We start from the raw sequence: 13,575 nt of genomic DNA, 5'->3' as shown, positions 1-13,575 counted from the left end.
GTATGTATCTCTGTGTTGTGTATGTAGCTCTGTGTTGTGTATGTAGCTCTGTCTTTGTATGTAGCTCTGTGTTGTGTGTGTAGCTCTGTGTTCTGTATGTAGCTCTGTGTTCTGTATGTAGCTCTGTGTTGTGTGTGTAGCTCTGTGTTGTGTATGTAGCTCTGTGTTGTGCGTGTAGCTCTGTGTTCTGTGTGTAGCTCTGTGTTCTGTGTGTAGCTCTGTGTTGTGTATGTAGCTCTGTGTTCTGTATGTAGCTCTGTGTTCTGTGTATAACTCTGTGTTCTGTATGTAGCTCTGTGTTGTGTGTAGCTCTGTGTTGTGTGTAGCTCTGTGTTGTGTGTGTAGCTCTGTGTTCTGTATGTAGCTCTGTGTTGTGTGTAGCTGTGTGTGTATGTATCTCTGTGTTGTGTATGTAGCTCTGTGTTGTGTGTAGCTGTGTTGTGTATGTATCTCTGTGTTGTGTGTAGCTCTGTGTTGTGTATGTAGCTGTGTTGTGTGTAGCTGTGTTGTGTATGTATCTCTGTGTTGTGTATGTATCTCTGTGTTGTGTGTAGCTGTGTTGTGTATGTATCTCTGTGTTGTGTATGTAGCTCTGTCTTCTGTGTGTAGCTCTGTGTTCTGTGTGTAGCTCTGTGTTGTGTGTAGCTCTGTGTTCTGTATGTAGCTCTGTGTTGTGTGTGTAGCTCTGTGTTGTGTATGTAGCTCTGTGTGTGTAGCTCTGTGTTCTGTATGTAGCTCTGTGTTCTGTGTATAACTCTGTGTTCTGTATGTAGCTCTGTGTTGTGTGTGTAGCGCTGTGTTGTGTGTGTAGCTCTGTGTTGTGTATGTAGCTCTATGTTGTGTATGTAGCTCTGTGTCTGTATGTAGCTCTGTGTTGTGTGTGTAGCTCTGTGCTCTGTTATGTATCTCATTGTTGTGTGATGTAGCACCAGGGAGGAACGTTGTCTCATTTCACTGTGCACGTGTGTTGTGTGTGTAGCTCTGTGTTGTGTGCGTCATTTATATCTGGTTAAAATTACAATAAAAGCGTTTTGACTTGACTTGATGGCCGCTCACATATCATGCCTTTTAGGAACGCCTTTATTTTTACACGGTTTGATATGATTAGGATTTTCCTGTACACACTTCGTGTCTATTAGTCACCGTGCAAAAAAAGTTAGACAGAATTTCATCTCACTGCCATGTATGCGTGAGAAATAAAACAGGAAGTGATGTGCTGTAAAAGGAAAAGGCGTGACATCCCATCATATAGAGGATCATTACCTCCCAAAGTGGGCTATTTTACCGCAACAGCACCTTTTTAATTGTGTATTTTTCTTGTGCCAAAAATATATGGATTTAATTTATTAGCGAAATACTTTTTACATATTTACAGTTACCCATTAGTTCCACATTAGTGTTATGTCCATGAGACACATCAATTCCTGTTCTCACTTATATCATAGCAGCTATAAACACCAGTCTCACCAGCCTTCATTTCTCTCTATTTCTCAATTGAAATTAATAACACAAAACAATATTCAGTGCAGATTATGTTACTGGTTAGCAGTAGTGGGCTGTGCATTTCAACCCCAGGCCTTCAATGGTGTTCTACCTGAATCGATCCACCTCTTAATACCATCATTATGAAGCCACATCTATAAAAACCATCAATATTGTAGAGAAGTGCAGTAGATCAGAGCGCTGCATCACTCTGAGTCTGAATCTCATACAGAGAGAATGAATGTCATCACTAAAGCACGAAAACCCAATGAACACAATTTAACACGTCTCCTTTCACTGGAGCCACAACTGCACCTCCACATACATCATCACTAACAGTAGCATCGATATTTCCTGCATTTTTGTGCATTTTTTCTGTACACATGGGTTTCCTAGGGATTTGAAATAAAGGCAAATTGTGCGGTTTTTGTGCAGGATAGAAAACACAAACGTATAAATGGTCCATGAAGAAGCGTAACAACTGTTTTGAACTGTTTTGGCGAATTTTCCTCACAATGTTAAGCATTTCTTACTAAGTCTGTCTTGTAAATGTATCTGGAACCAAATCAGTTTTTTCTTTCCTATTAGTTGTTGTAAAATAAAAATAAAAACAGTTAATAATTCCACACAAATATATTTAAGATTGTGCAGTTTGCTACAGATACCATTTGTAAGCTCTGACCATCCAATGGCGACGTTATTGGACACCTTTTAGAAGGTCCCAGTGACTCCAACTTGCAATCTGATTGGTTACAGCAACAGCTTCATTCTCATGTACTTTAAGATACCAAGGCTGAAGACGTTCTAAATGTTTCACAGCAGATACCTTTGACTCTGGCAACACTTGATGTGATGGCTGAAATCTGATTGACACTCATACAGCATGCAGCACACTCAAGAGAAACGCTTTGAAATGAACAGAATTGACTTTTGGGAATAATTTAATACATGTTTGTGAACAAAAACATATTAAAATGTAATTTTGATTGAGTTTTGGCCAGCAGAGAAGGTCTTGCTGGCCCGCCCTGACGACCCACCACTGATGGTTAGAAACTAAATTAAATCTTGCGTGGGAAATTTTGTAACACTGGAGACTCCTTTCAAGATTGTGAATGAGCTGTTACCATAAAAACGATAATGCACCGTAAATGATAAGTGATTAGAATTATTATTCTGACCAATTAGATTTGAGAAATGAACAGTACCATAGGCGGGTAGGTGATCTTGCGGGCCGAGCAGAATACAGCGAGCTGAAAACAGGACATTTAACTGATTAAGGCCTTAGTAGACTATCGACAGCGCACTGACATTCGCTATGGATCGGGTGTTTTAATACTTCTTCCTATACACGTGCTGCAATCTATCAAGTCCACTTGGCTCAATGATGCACAGAATTCCCAAAACATTTACCAGCCTGGCGTTATTATAGAGCGAGCATGTGTTTAAAGGGGAAAGAGAGAGTTTAATGAAGTGTGGCAGCTCCTCAATAACACCTGAAGAGGACCTTGTGTAAACTTACAGACTCGACAGGATTGCGCTATTCCTCAGATGGTGAACTCTTTTTGTGATCTGTCGGAATGTGAGCAACACAGCTGCCTGAGAATTCATGCACAAACTTTGAGTTAATGCTGTCGTACGTGCTGAACAGACATTTTAGAATAATTGCTCTCCGCAGTCCTGACTGCACTGAGCTGTCCGTGGTCCTGAACAAGAAGCTGTGTCTTTATCTCTAATCAATAGCATAGCGCTTTCAGCTTATTCCACTAAATTCCAGTGAGGTGTTTTTTGGGTTTTTTTTGCCAATAATAATAAGAACGACTGTTCAGGCAATACGTTCAGGTTTTGGGCTGTTAGAAATAGATTTTGCATAAATAATTGAAGGCTAGAGGGTAGCATGGCCATCTCAGAGATTCTGGGTGATTGTTTAGAGTATCCTTTCTGTCTGGAGTTTCACATGTTCTCGCATTGTCCATGTGGGAAAAAAATTGCCAGAAAGTGGATTGGCTATGTTAAATTGCCCCCTAGGTGTGAATGTACTTGTGCAAGGTTGCCCCAAGCAGGCTGTATTCCCTTTTAGGATCCACCAAAATCCCAGGATGAGAATGAAGCCGTTCCTGAAGGTACATGCATGTACAAATGAATTTAAGACCATGTTGCAATGAGTTCAATAAAGAAGAAATCAGTTATGACTAAATAGATTAAAGAATTGGCTCTTTAATTGATTTACTGCCTTAGTGGACTTGATGAACTTGTGTTCATACATGACATTCTGGACTACACGAGTCTCTCTAGTGATTCACAAGCCAGTTAACATATCATGCATGGTCACTGAATGTGAACAATCTGATATGGTGTATAATAAAAAAGCAAATAATGGCCGGCAGAAGCACTCGACCCACCTGAGCGACACCAGAGCGAGAGAACATAGACAAAGCTTTGGTGAAGAAGAAAAATCTTGCAAACATGCATTCGCCATTTAGCCTGCTGTCCTGCTTTAGCTGCTGTAAAAATGTGCCGAGGCCTTCTGCATCAGCGGTCGCAGCGTTGCCTAGCAACTGGACGGCGCACAGATCTCTGCAGAAACCCTCATCTTATGCTGAAAGAAAAAAACAACAACAAAACAAAAAAACACTCACTTCTTATCTATAGGTTTGCATTGGATCTCATTTTATACAGTGTATATAGTGCAGTGAATTTCATACCAATTCGACATAACATTAGGATGAAACTGGGACGCTTTTGTGTGAAATTGACTCATGCTGGAAACACATCCAGATCCAGGTCCACATCCAGGTCCACGTCCAGGTCCACCTTTTTCACATGTTGTGTATGTTCTTGTGCTGAAATAAATGGCGTGTGTAAAAGAAGGTATGTGAGTTTGTGTGTGTGTGTGTGTGTGTGTGTGTGTGTTTGTGGAGGGGGATAATAATAAGATACATAAAATAATAAAGCTCTCCAGGATTACACCCGGTGCATTTTAATGGGTTGCAGGGCGACTCGAGCAGCGCGCGCAGCATCATTACCCCCCGGTGATAGAGCGCGCGCGCCACGGGGTAAAAAAATAAATATATATATAAAAAATAAAAGAGCAGGAGAACACGAGCGCTGCTTTCTGTCTATCTATCTGCCTGTGTCTTCTCTTTGTTCTTCTTTGTTTCTTTCTTTTTCTTTCTCTTCCTGACAAAAATCTCATCCACTGATCACACACCGAGACAAACTGAATACATACAAATCAAACCTCTACACGTAAACCTGCCTACTATTCTCTCTCTCTCTCTCTCTCTCTCTCTCTCTCTCTCTCTTTCTCTCCATGTCGGCTCGTGGAGGCGTTCTTCAAGCTGAAGTGTGTCATCGTGTGTCGGCCGCCGTTTCTCCCCGAGCGCGCTGGTTTCCTCCCCACGCGCTGGTTTCCTCCCCACGCGCTGAACGCACCGAGGCTCGGCGTCGCACCGCGTTTCGAGCAGGACGCAAACCTGGACTATTTCACGCGCTTTTTATTCTGATCCAGCACTTGTTCTTTTCCCCTCCACCTTTTTTCTTTCCTTCTTTCTTTCTTTATTTATTTCTCTCTCTCTCGCCCTCTCTCTCTCTCTCTCTCTCTCTCTTCCTCCCCTTCTCTCTCTCTCTCTCTCTCTCTCTCTCTCTCTCTACAAGGGTTTGCTTTCTTCAACTTCATAAAAGGGGGTAACCATACACTACTCCACGCTCTGACGTCCGCATCACTGATTTTTTTTTTTTTCTAAATGTGCATATTTTTTTCTTCTTCTCAACCAGTCGCTTTCGCAGTCGGAGAAGAAGCTCGGAACCACGTCTCCATCCGTCCCACGGCCATTACGCAGGGATGCTGCTGCTTTAGATTTGCGTGTTTTTGGGGGGTTTCTTTTGTTTGTTTGTTTGTTTGTTTGTTTATTTGTGTTTTTTTTCCCTTTTCATCCACATCGAGCAAACCCGTAAAACCCGATCTATTCGAGCTAAAGAGAAGAAAGGGAGGGAAAAAGAGAACATCCTCATGATGTGGAGCAGAATCACCGGAACCATGGTTCGTCCGCAGATTCGGACTGGGATTTAATTCGTCTGACAAGTGGCACGAAAACGCCGCTTTTCTCTTTCTTTCTTTCTTTCTTTCTTTCTTTCTTTCTTTCTTTCTTTCTTTCTATCTTTCTTTTCTTTTCTCTTTCCTTTTTTGGCGTGCCCTTTCCCCGTTACTTCACAGTTCGACTGAGATGTGATCATGGTACGTGATATGCAGATGTTCCAGCGGTTCTGTGACCTGTACGGATTTCCATAACCAGGAAAACACCTTGGGACCAATTACGAGCTCTTTTTTTTTTTAATACCCCACTTCTTCTGCTCCTTTTTTGGTGTTGTTGCAGAGCAATCACACACATGTGATCCAGTGGGTTTGATTTGAGAGATTGATTTGGCCCGTTTTATCCCTCTCTTTTCGTTCCCTGTGTTGGATTTTTTTTTCTTCCTTTCTTCTATTCAATCTGTTCATCGTTTTGGACCACAGGCGGTTGGATTACTGAAGGTGTACATATATATAAACGGATTTGTGGAAATGTTGGGTCCTCACCAAGAAAAAATATGTGGATTTCTCTCTGCTCTGACAGTGTTGTCGTCTGTCTGCTTTGTACAATGGTAAGAAAATATTTTGATGAATAATATGAGATTTATTTTTTTATGTATTATTTATTAATTGTGCCAGACTGCACATTGCTATTGGCCATCGCTGATCATTGACTGATAGGAGCCACTGTGTAGTGAATACTTGTCCATCCAATGGCATAAATACTTAAGGTGTGTGTGTGTGTGTGTGTGTGTGTGTGTGTGTGTGTGTGTGTGTCAATGAGTGCGCGGGCAACATGCGCGTGTCCGTCTCCAGACGCGCGCGTTATCGATTGATTTCATTAAAATCATGTTAAACCAAATGTATATAGGAATATTTTCTTCATGTCCATGCTTACACATAGTCATTGTCTGCGCACACACACACACACACACGCGTCTGCTTGGCCTAGAGCGACGTGACACTGAGTCTTGCGCAGTCTCCATTCTTTGACGTGAACGTGCGTCTAAACACACAAGACGTTTCTCTCTCCTCTCTCCCAAATCAAAGAGCTTCAGTATAGCTATCATTTTGCCGCAGACATATTTGATCAATGTGTTTCTATCTCAGCCCACCCCCACCCCCACCCCCAAACTACAAGCTATCAACATACCATACCTTCTGATGATCAGTACAGCAGGTTCTTCATAGCTTGCTTAAAAAAAGATCAGATGATCCTCTTTGGATGTTCACCGGGTTCTCTTGGTACTGGTACTGATACTGTGCCACCTGTAAATCCTACATGATGTTCAGTTCATTAATAATTCTGTGTCAGAATGGATGGAGGTGCTAACAAGTGGACCCCAAGGAATAACTCCATACGGTTATTAACGTCAGAACATCACCGTGGTTTAGACAGAGCAGGCCTCAAACTGAGCATCTTTTTCTGTGCACGTTTGGTCTCATAGCTGTACACACAATAAATTTCCAGAACGAATAGACCGAATCGGTGCTGCTGCATTTCCCATGTCATGTTAGGAGTGAGATATAGTCACTTGTAGAGATCGAATTTCTGGTTTCTGGTTGGAATCTCTAGCAGTGTTGATCCACTGCAACTTATAATTATCTCATTTATAAACTGTACAGATGAGGGTTAAGGGCCATGTTTAGGGGCCCAGCAGCTTGGTGGCGGTGGAATTTCCAGAAGTCCAACATTTTAAACACTCAGGTAGCACCTCAATAAGAATATCCCTTCTACCTTTGGATAAACACGTCCACTAAATGCTGTAGATGAAAAATCACTGCATGTGTATTAAATATTATATATTCATAAATATATAGAAATAATATATATTATTTCCAGGGATGTAGAAAAACATACCAAGGAACCATACGTTTAAATAATTTAAGTGATGGAAAAATAGCTGAAATACAATCATTTGCTACAGAAAAAAATATAATAATAATTAAAAAAGTCATAAAATATCCTGCGAACTCACATGCCTAGTTTTTGTCTGGGCATTTTGATCATTTCTAAAAACCTTTTGAAAGCTTTTGAAGACCATCTGAAAAGCTGAATTTAAAAACTAGCTAGCTAATTTGCTAAAACAGCATCGGTTCTTTAAGGTATATTTAGTGTGCACACAGTTTTTAAAGGAACTCAGCGAGAATGTTGTTCCGAGCATCGCTGAGAACTGACCACAGAGCTTCTGTGGATGTAGGCTGCTTCAAAACCATCTGTCCCTTCATATAATCCCAGACAGACTTGATGATTTGGAGATCAGGACTTTGTGGAGGCCAAAACTATCACTTCCAAGACTCCTCGTTCTTCTCTACACTGAAGAGAGTTCTTAAAGACATTGGCTGAATGTTTGAAGTTATTGTTCTGCTGCAGAATAAATTTGTAGCCAATCAGAAGCCTTTCTGATGTTGTGCATGATGGAATAGTATCTGCCTGCATTTCTCAGCATTGTGGACACCCTTTATCCTCACCACATCTCCAATTTCATTTTCAGAATTGCAGCTCCAAAATTGCCGGAAACCTTCACCATGCTTCACTGTTGCCTACAGACGCTCATTACTCTAACATTCTCCAGACCTTCAGCAAACAACTTGTTTTTGCTGCAGCCAAATATTTCTGATTTTGCCGCAACAGTCCAGAGCACCTGCTGCATAGTTGAGTTGCTTAACCTTGTTTTCACATCGGATGTATGGCTTTTGGGCCACAATTCTTCCATTGAAACCACTTCTGGTTTTAATGGTTGGAGTCCCACCGATCTCCTCCAGTTCTTTGCTGATGGCTCTGCTGGACATCTTTTGATGTAAAACGGAAATACGCATGATGTGCCTTTCAAATTCTGCATTAAGTTTCCTTTGCCAACTACTGCTGCTACCATGCGCAACATCGCCTGTATTTTTTGTGTTTTTAAAGAGCTTGAAGATCATGTTAAAACTGCAGACCGCTTTGAGATCTTTGCCTGGGAAAGACCTCACTGATGCTGTATATCCACCTTATGTCTTGTTGCTGTGCTCAGCCTTGCCGTGGTGTAGGACCCATGACATTAAACTTCCACAACCTCACCTTAGTAGCAGAGTTTAGCTGTTCTCACCCAGGTTGAAACTCGTCCACAGCTGTTACTTAATGACTGGGTTTCAACCACACACGAAATTAAAGATCATTAGGACCTGCCTGGTAGAATTGGTAAATAAACAACTGATTTTGATCCTACAAAATCCGTGACTTGAGCACAAAGTGCGCAAGTGTAAGAATTGAAAGCCGAAATTTGCTCACACTAAATTTTATTTTCATTTGGATTTTTTGTTCATTCATTCAAAACTATTGCACAGTAATATAGATACACACACACACACACACACACACACACACACACAGATTTTGGACTAAATGAAAATGTATGTATGTAAACGTGTATATAGATAATTACAGTAATCCCCCGTTTATCACGATGGTTACATTCGAAACCGTGATAAACGGACGCAACCCCAAAAATGCTATTTTATGTATACAGTACTGTACTGTATTAACATTTTACTTGATTTTATAATTAATAATGATTTTTTTTTATTAATAAATGTCATTATTTCAACATAAAACTCCATTAAAACAATTCCCTGGAAGATCACCAGGAAAATCAGCCAAACTAATTAGTGATGTGGCAAACGCAATTCCACAATAAACCGGGGAGCCAGATTCGAACCGCGGTGAAGCGGGGGATTGCTGTATATATATATATATAGTATATGTGTGTGTGTGTGTGTGTGTGTGTGTGTGTGTGTGTGTGTACATAGATATAGCACTGTATAGTGCAGTACAGATTAACTATCTATAATGAAGCAGTTATAGTCATTCATCATTTTTTTTTTTTTAATAACTGCAAATTTTAATAACTGTCTTTAATTACTATAATTTTATGAACTGTTTTTTAATAACTGTAATTTTAATAACTGTCTGTCTGTAGCAATTCTGCTGCATCTGGAATATCTGTGGCCAAATCGACAGTGGACAAACTGTTGAAGGGGTATGACATCCGTCTCCGGCCAGATTTTGGAGGTACGTCCTGGTTCTGTTCCTCTTCATAAATGACTGATGAAGTAAAGCGAAGGAAAGTAAAAGAGTTCATCTGTCAAAATGAGTAAAATTCTGCTAGCGTGTACTTCTGAACTAATGAATAGCTCAATCTATTCTGAATCTCGCTCACGGATCATAGCGAAGTACTAATAATATTTAAAGCACTAGGAGGGAGTGATATTTAGAAGTTATACACGTTGGATTCATACAGCTGCAGGAAACGATTTCATGATTCAGATGATTTAGACAAATCAGGGAGGAAGACAACCGAATATTTAGTTGTTCCGTACTCACCGATTTTCATCTTCGAGAAAAAAAAAAGAGGCAAAAGCAGCAGAAGGACTTCTAAAGGCTGAGCACACTGTTTTAGCTGGTCATGATTCATAGATATGCACACGTTCACAATTTTAAAGAACCCCAGGGATGCTTCTTCATCCACAAAACACAAAATAACTTTGCCTCACCCACAAAAAATACTTTGTTTGAAGGACGATGTGTCCAACCATTCATCACAGGTCTTGCTTTTGTCCCCTGACGTTGCAAAGAGGCAGTAAATTTGCTACTGGAGGTGTTTTTTTCTTTTCACCGTTCAAACTCACCCTCAGCAAATTAGCTTTATTTCAGCAAAGGAGCAAATCTATGCTGTAATTTTGCAAAGCACAGAACAAGGTCGAACTCTTTAGAGCTGAAATGAAGTGGAAGCTTTAGAGCTATTCATCCATCCATCCATCCATCCATCCATCCATCCATCCATCCATCCATCCATTAGTCCATTTAAAATCATTTTAACGGCACTAATTTTATTAACGTGCAATAAATGCAGCGTGCATTTCTGTTTAAGCATTCTTATTAAACATTCGAATAAATACATTTTGAATCACTAAACATTTGTTTTACTAATGAGCCAAGTCTTAAATCAGCAACAAAATCCGCCATGATGGGCACATCCGGCAATTAAAACCGTCCGTGTGGAAACAAAACAAAAGTTCCGTTTTGTGTCCTGATGATTTACGTCATTTAAAACACCATAATTACTTTCAAACATTTACAAGATTATTTTGTCTTCATGCCTAATGGTGAGTTTGGTTTTACTAATAATAAACATACATTTGCTTAAAGCATCAATACTTGTCCATTAAAAATGTGAAACGTATTCATTTAAAGTACATTTAGAACAGATAAAAATGTGCGATCAAGTTGCGATTAATCATCTGTTAATGCGACATGCGAATAATTGCAATTAAATATTGCATTGCTCAGGTGTGATTTTGGCTCATTTTTCCACCCAAACATTCTTTAAATCTTGAAGGTTTTGTGGCCTCCTCTATAAACTCTGATCTTTAGTTCTTTCTAAAGATTTTTCATGGGATTTGAGGCAGGTGATTGGCTGGAACATTCTTGCAGCTTGATTTTCTTTCTCTGAAACCAGTCGAGATCGTCGTCTTGCTGAAATGTTCACCCTGGTTTCATCTTCATCATCCTGGTAGATAGCAGCAGATTGTGATCAAGATTGTCTTGGTACATGTTTCCATTCATACTTCGTTCAATTACATGAAGTTCATCAGTACCGTATGATGAAAAACAGCCCCACAACATGATGTTCTCACCTCCAAACTTCACTGTTGGTCTGGTGTTCCTCGGGTGATTTCTCCTCCAAACATAGTGTGTCTTATGGCATCTAAAGAGCATTACTTATTTTTTTTATTTGAAACAATTGCTGATTCTAGGTCTTTCTGAAGCTCTCCACAAGTGGTCCTTGTCTTTTGGACAGCTCTTCTGATATTCTCTTCACTCCTCTGTCAGAAATCTCGTGAGGAGCTCCTGGTCATGGCCGATTTCTGGTGATATGTTCTTTCCAATAATGAAGCGAAGGTCTTGGGGGCTTTTTGCTTTTACCCTTAATGAGATGTTTCTTGTGTGACACCTTGGTAATGGAACCCCTTTTTACAGGCCATCAGTTGGGTCCTAAAGCAGCTGATATGAATTTGTACTGACGAGGGGCAGGACTGCTTTCTAATTACTGATTGATTTCAGCTGGTGTCATGGCTTTCCTGCCTTTTTTCACCTCCCTTTCTTCATGTGTTCAATACTTTTTCCCTCTGTGTCATTTCACATTATTGCACATAACTTACTTTATGGACATGTGTGGTTTGATTCCAACATCTGGTAAATATTTCATGTCAATAGCACCTTTAGAAAATGATTTACTGTGAAAATTAGTGACGTGTATAATACTTATTTGACCCACTGTATATAAATATCTCCAGGACGATGGGAGATATAATGCAAACAAACACAACATAAACTGCACAATATAAAAAATGCATCCACGTGGCTGGTATTTAAAATCATTTATTCTAATAATTTCCTAATAAAGAATATTAATTATTAATAATTAGCCTTACTCAAGAACAGAATTAGCACTTTTGAACCCTGTAGTCCACCTGGTGCACGTTCTTCTTTATATGTTCATTCAGTGATTTATGGAGGTATAGTTGTTGATGATGGATCAGTTATTTCCTTCTACACAGTACTACGCTGGTTTATCTGTGCCGGTTCATTGAACACATTCGTTTCCACGCCTTCTCTGGGTTTCATGGAGATGTGTTTGGAAAAGGATGAAACGATAGGAAAACAAACTGCTTGGTGAAGACCAAAGACTCGCATCCTATTCTGCAGAATCGGCGCTACGCTATTTTAGCATTGAGAAGACATGATTGAAATGGAGTTAGCTATGCATTTCATTTGCAAAGCAAAAAAGGCTAATAATGTTTAGCTAAGACCAGGGTTTTTCCAGCTTTTGTGTTGGTACTGTTGGAGATTTCGAGCAGGATAACATCGAGGAACATTTTGACTCGCTGCTTGTTTTTACTCGTCGGCTTTTTCCCCGTCGTTTTTCAGCTGCGAAACATTTCCTTGAAACACTGGAGTGGTTTTGTAGTCAGCTTTTTATTTCATGTTTTGTTTTTTTTATTTTTTTTAAAGATATTAATATTCAAGGACATTTGGTTTGAAAGAGGCAGATGTAGAGGACAGGGGGGTATGGAGACGGATGATCCGCTGTGGTGACCCCTAATGAGGGAAGCCAAAAGAAGAAGAAGAAGAAGAATATATCCAAGGACATACAGTAAATTTGACATTTAAAATGTGATTTGTGCTTGGATGGTCCTCCTGATGTAATAATCGATTACTTCAGTTTCTATTTTTAGTTTTCTTAATTTTTTTTTATTCTGATTTTTCTTAATGAATCTGCTTCTTATAACCATCTGTAACCATAGTAACATCCAGTTCTAGATCCATACAGAGTGAGACAGCTACTATACATGTTTTCTTCCATGGTGAATACGGTGATTTTGATAAACAGCTCGAGGCACAAGATGAATTTGACGAAAAGGAAAAGACAATTATTAAATGAGAAAAAAAAAAACACCACCAGGAGTTAATTCGAACAGCTTCATTGTAAGCAGAGACAAAACACAGATGTAGACTTTCTCACGTACGTAAATAGAATCTTCTGGCACTATTTTATCTGTGTGTGTGATTCGGAGCAGCAGAATTGTAGATGTAACGGGTCGTATATAAAATGTGTCATGATCCATTTGATCCATTCAGTCAGTTTCACTCTGCAAACATCAACAACAGCTTGAACTTCTCAATGCTGGAAGTGACCATGATATCAGGTGATAATCCACAAAACGGTTCAAAATGGTTTGCTATACTCACAGCCCCGTTTGGAGATCTGGAGAGCTTGTTATTCTGTTCCATTGTGTGTCTTTCTCAGGATCCAACAGCGTTAACGCCAATTCAGACAGACAGAGTGAGGAAGAACAGTCCATGCATAAACATGTAACAGGTCAAGAATGTTATCAGCAGCTAATCAGGATTTAATTATCCAGTTTAGTTTTTCTGAATTTGCTTTGTCATGTTGACAGTGAATCCAAAACTCTTTGTGTTC

General features: G+C 39.8%; 1 protein-coding gene across 1 annotated transcript in view; it reads left to right on the top strand.

The window, feature by feature from the left end:
- The first annotated feature begins 5,147 nt into the window (after positions 1-5,147).
- gabrb4 (gamma-aminobutyric acid type A receptor subunit beta4) overlaps positions 5,148-13,575 on the top strand; it is a 62,913-nt gene continuing 54,485 nt past the window's right edge. The window contains exons 1-2 of the mRNA XM_046868625.1: positions 5,148-6,123; positions 9,511-9,602. Of these exons, the coding sequence (XP_046724581.1) occupies positions 6,044-6,123; positions 9,511-9,602 (172 nt within the window). The 5' untranslated portion in view covers positions 5,148-6,043. The remainder of the gene's footprint in view (positions 6,124-9,510; positions 9,603-13,575) is intronic.

Source organism: Silurus meridionalis, chromosome 15 (genome assembly GCF_014805685.1).
Source record: "Silurus meridionalis isolate SWU-2019-XX chromosome 15, ASM1480568v1, whole genome shotgun sequence".
Taxonomy (NCBI): domain Eukaryota; kingdom Metazoa; phylum Chordata; class Actinopteri; order Siluriformes; family Siluridae; genus Silurus; species Silurus meridionalis.
Note: the sequence above shows the minus strand (reverse complement) of the source record. Positions and strands in the feature narration are given on the sequence as shown.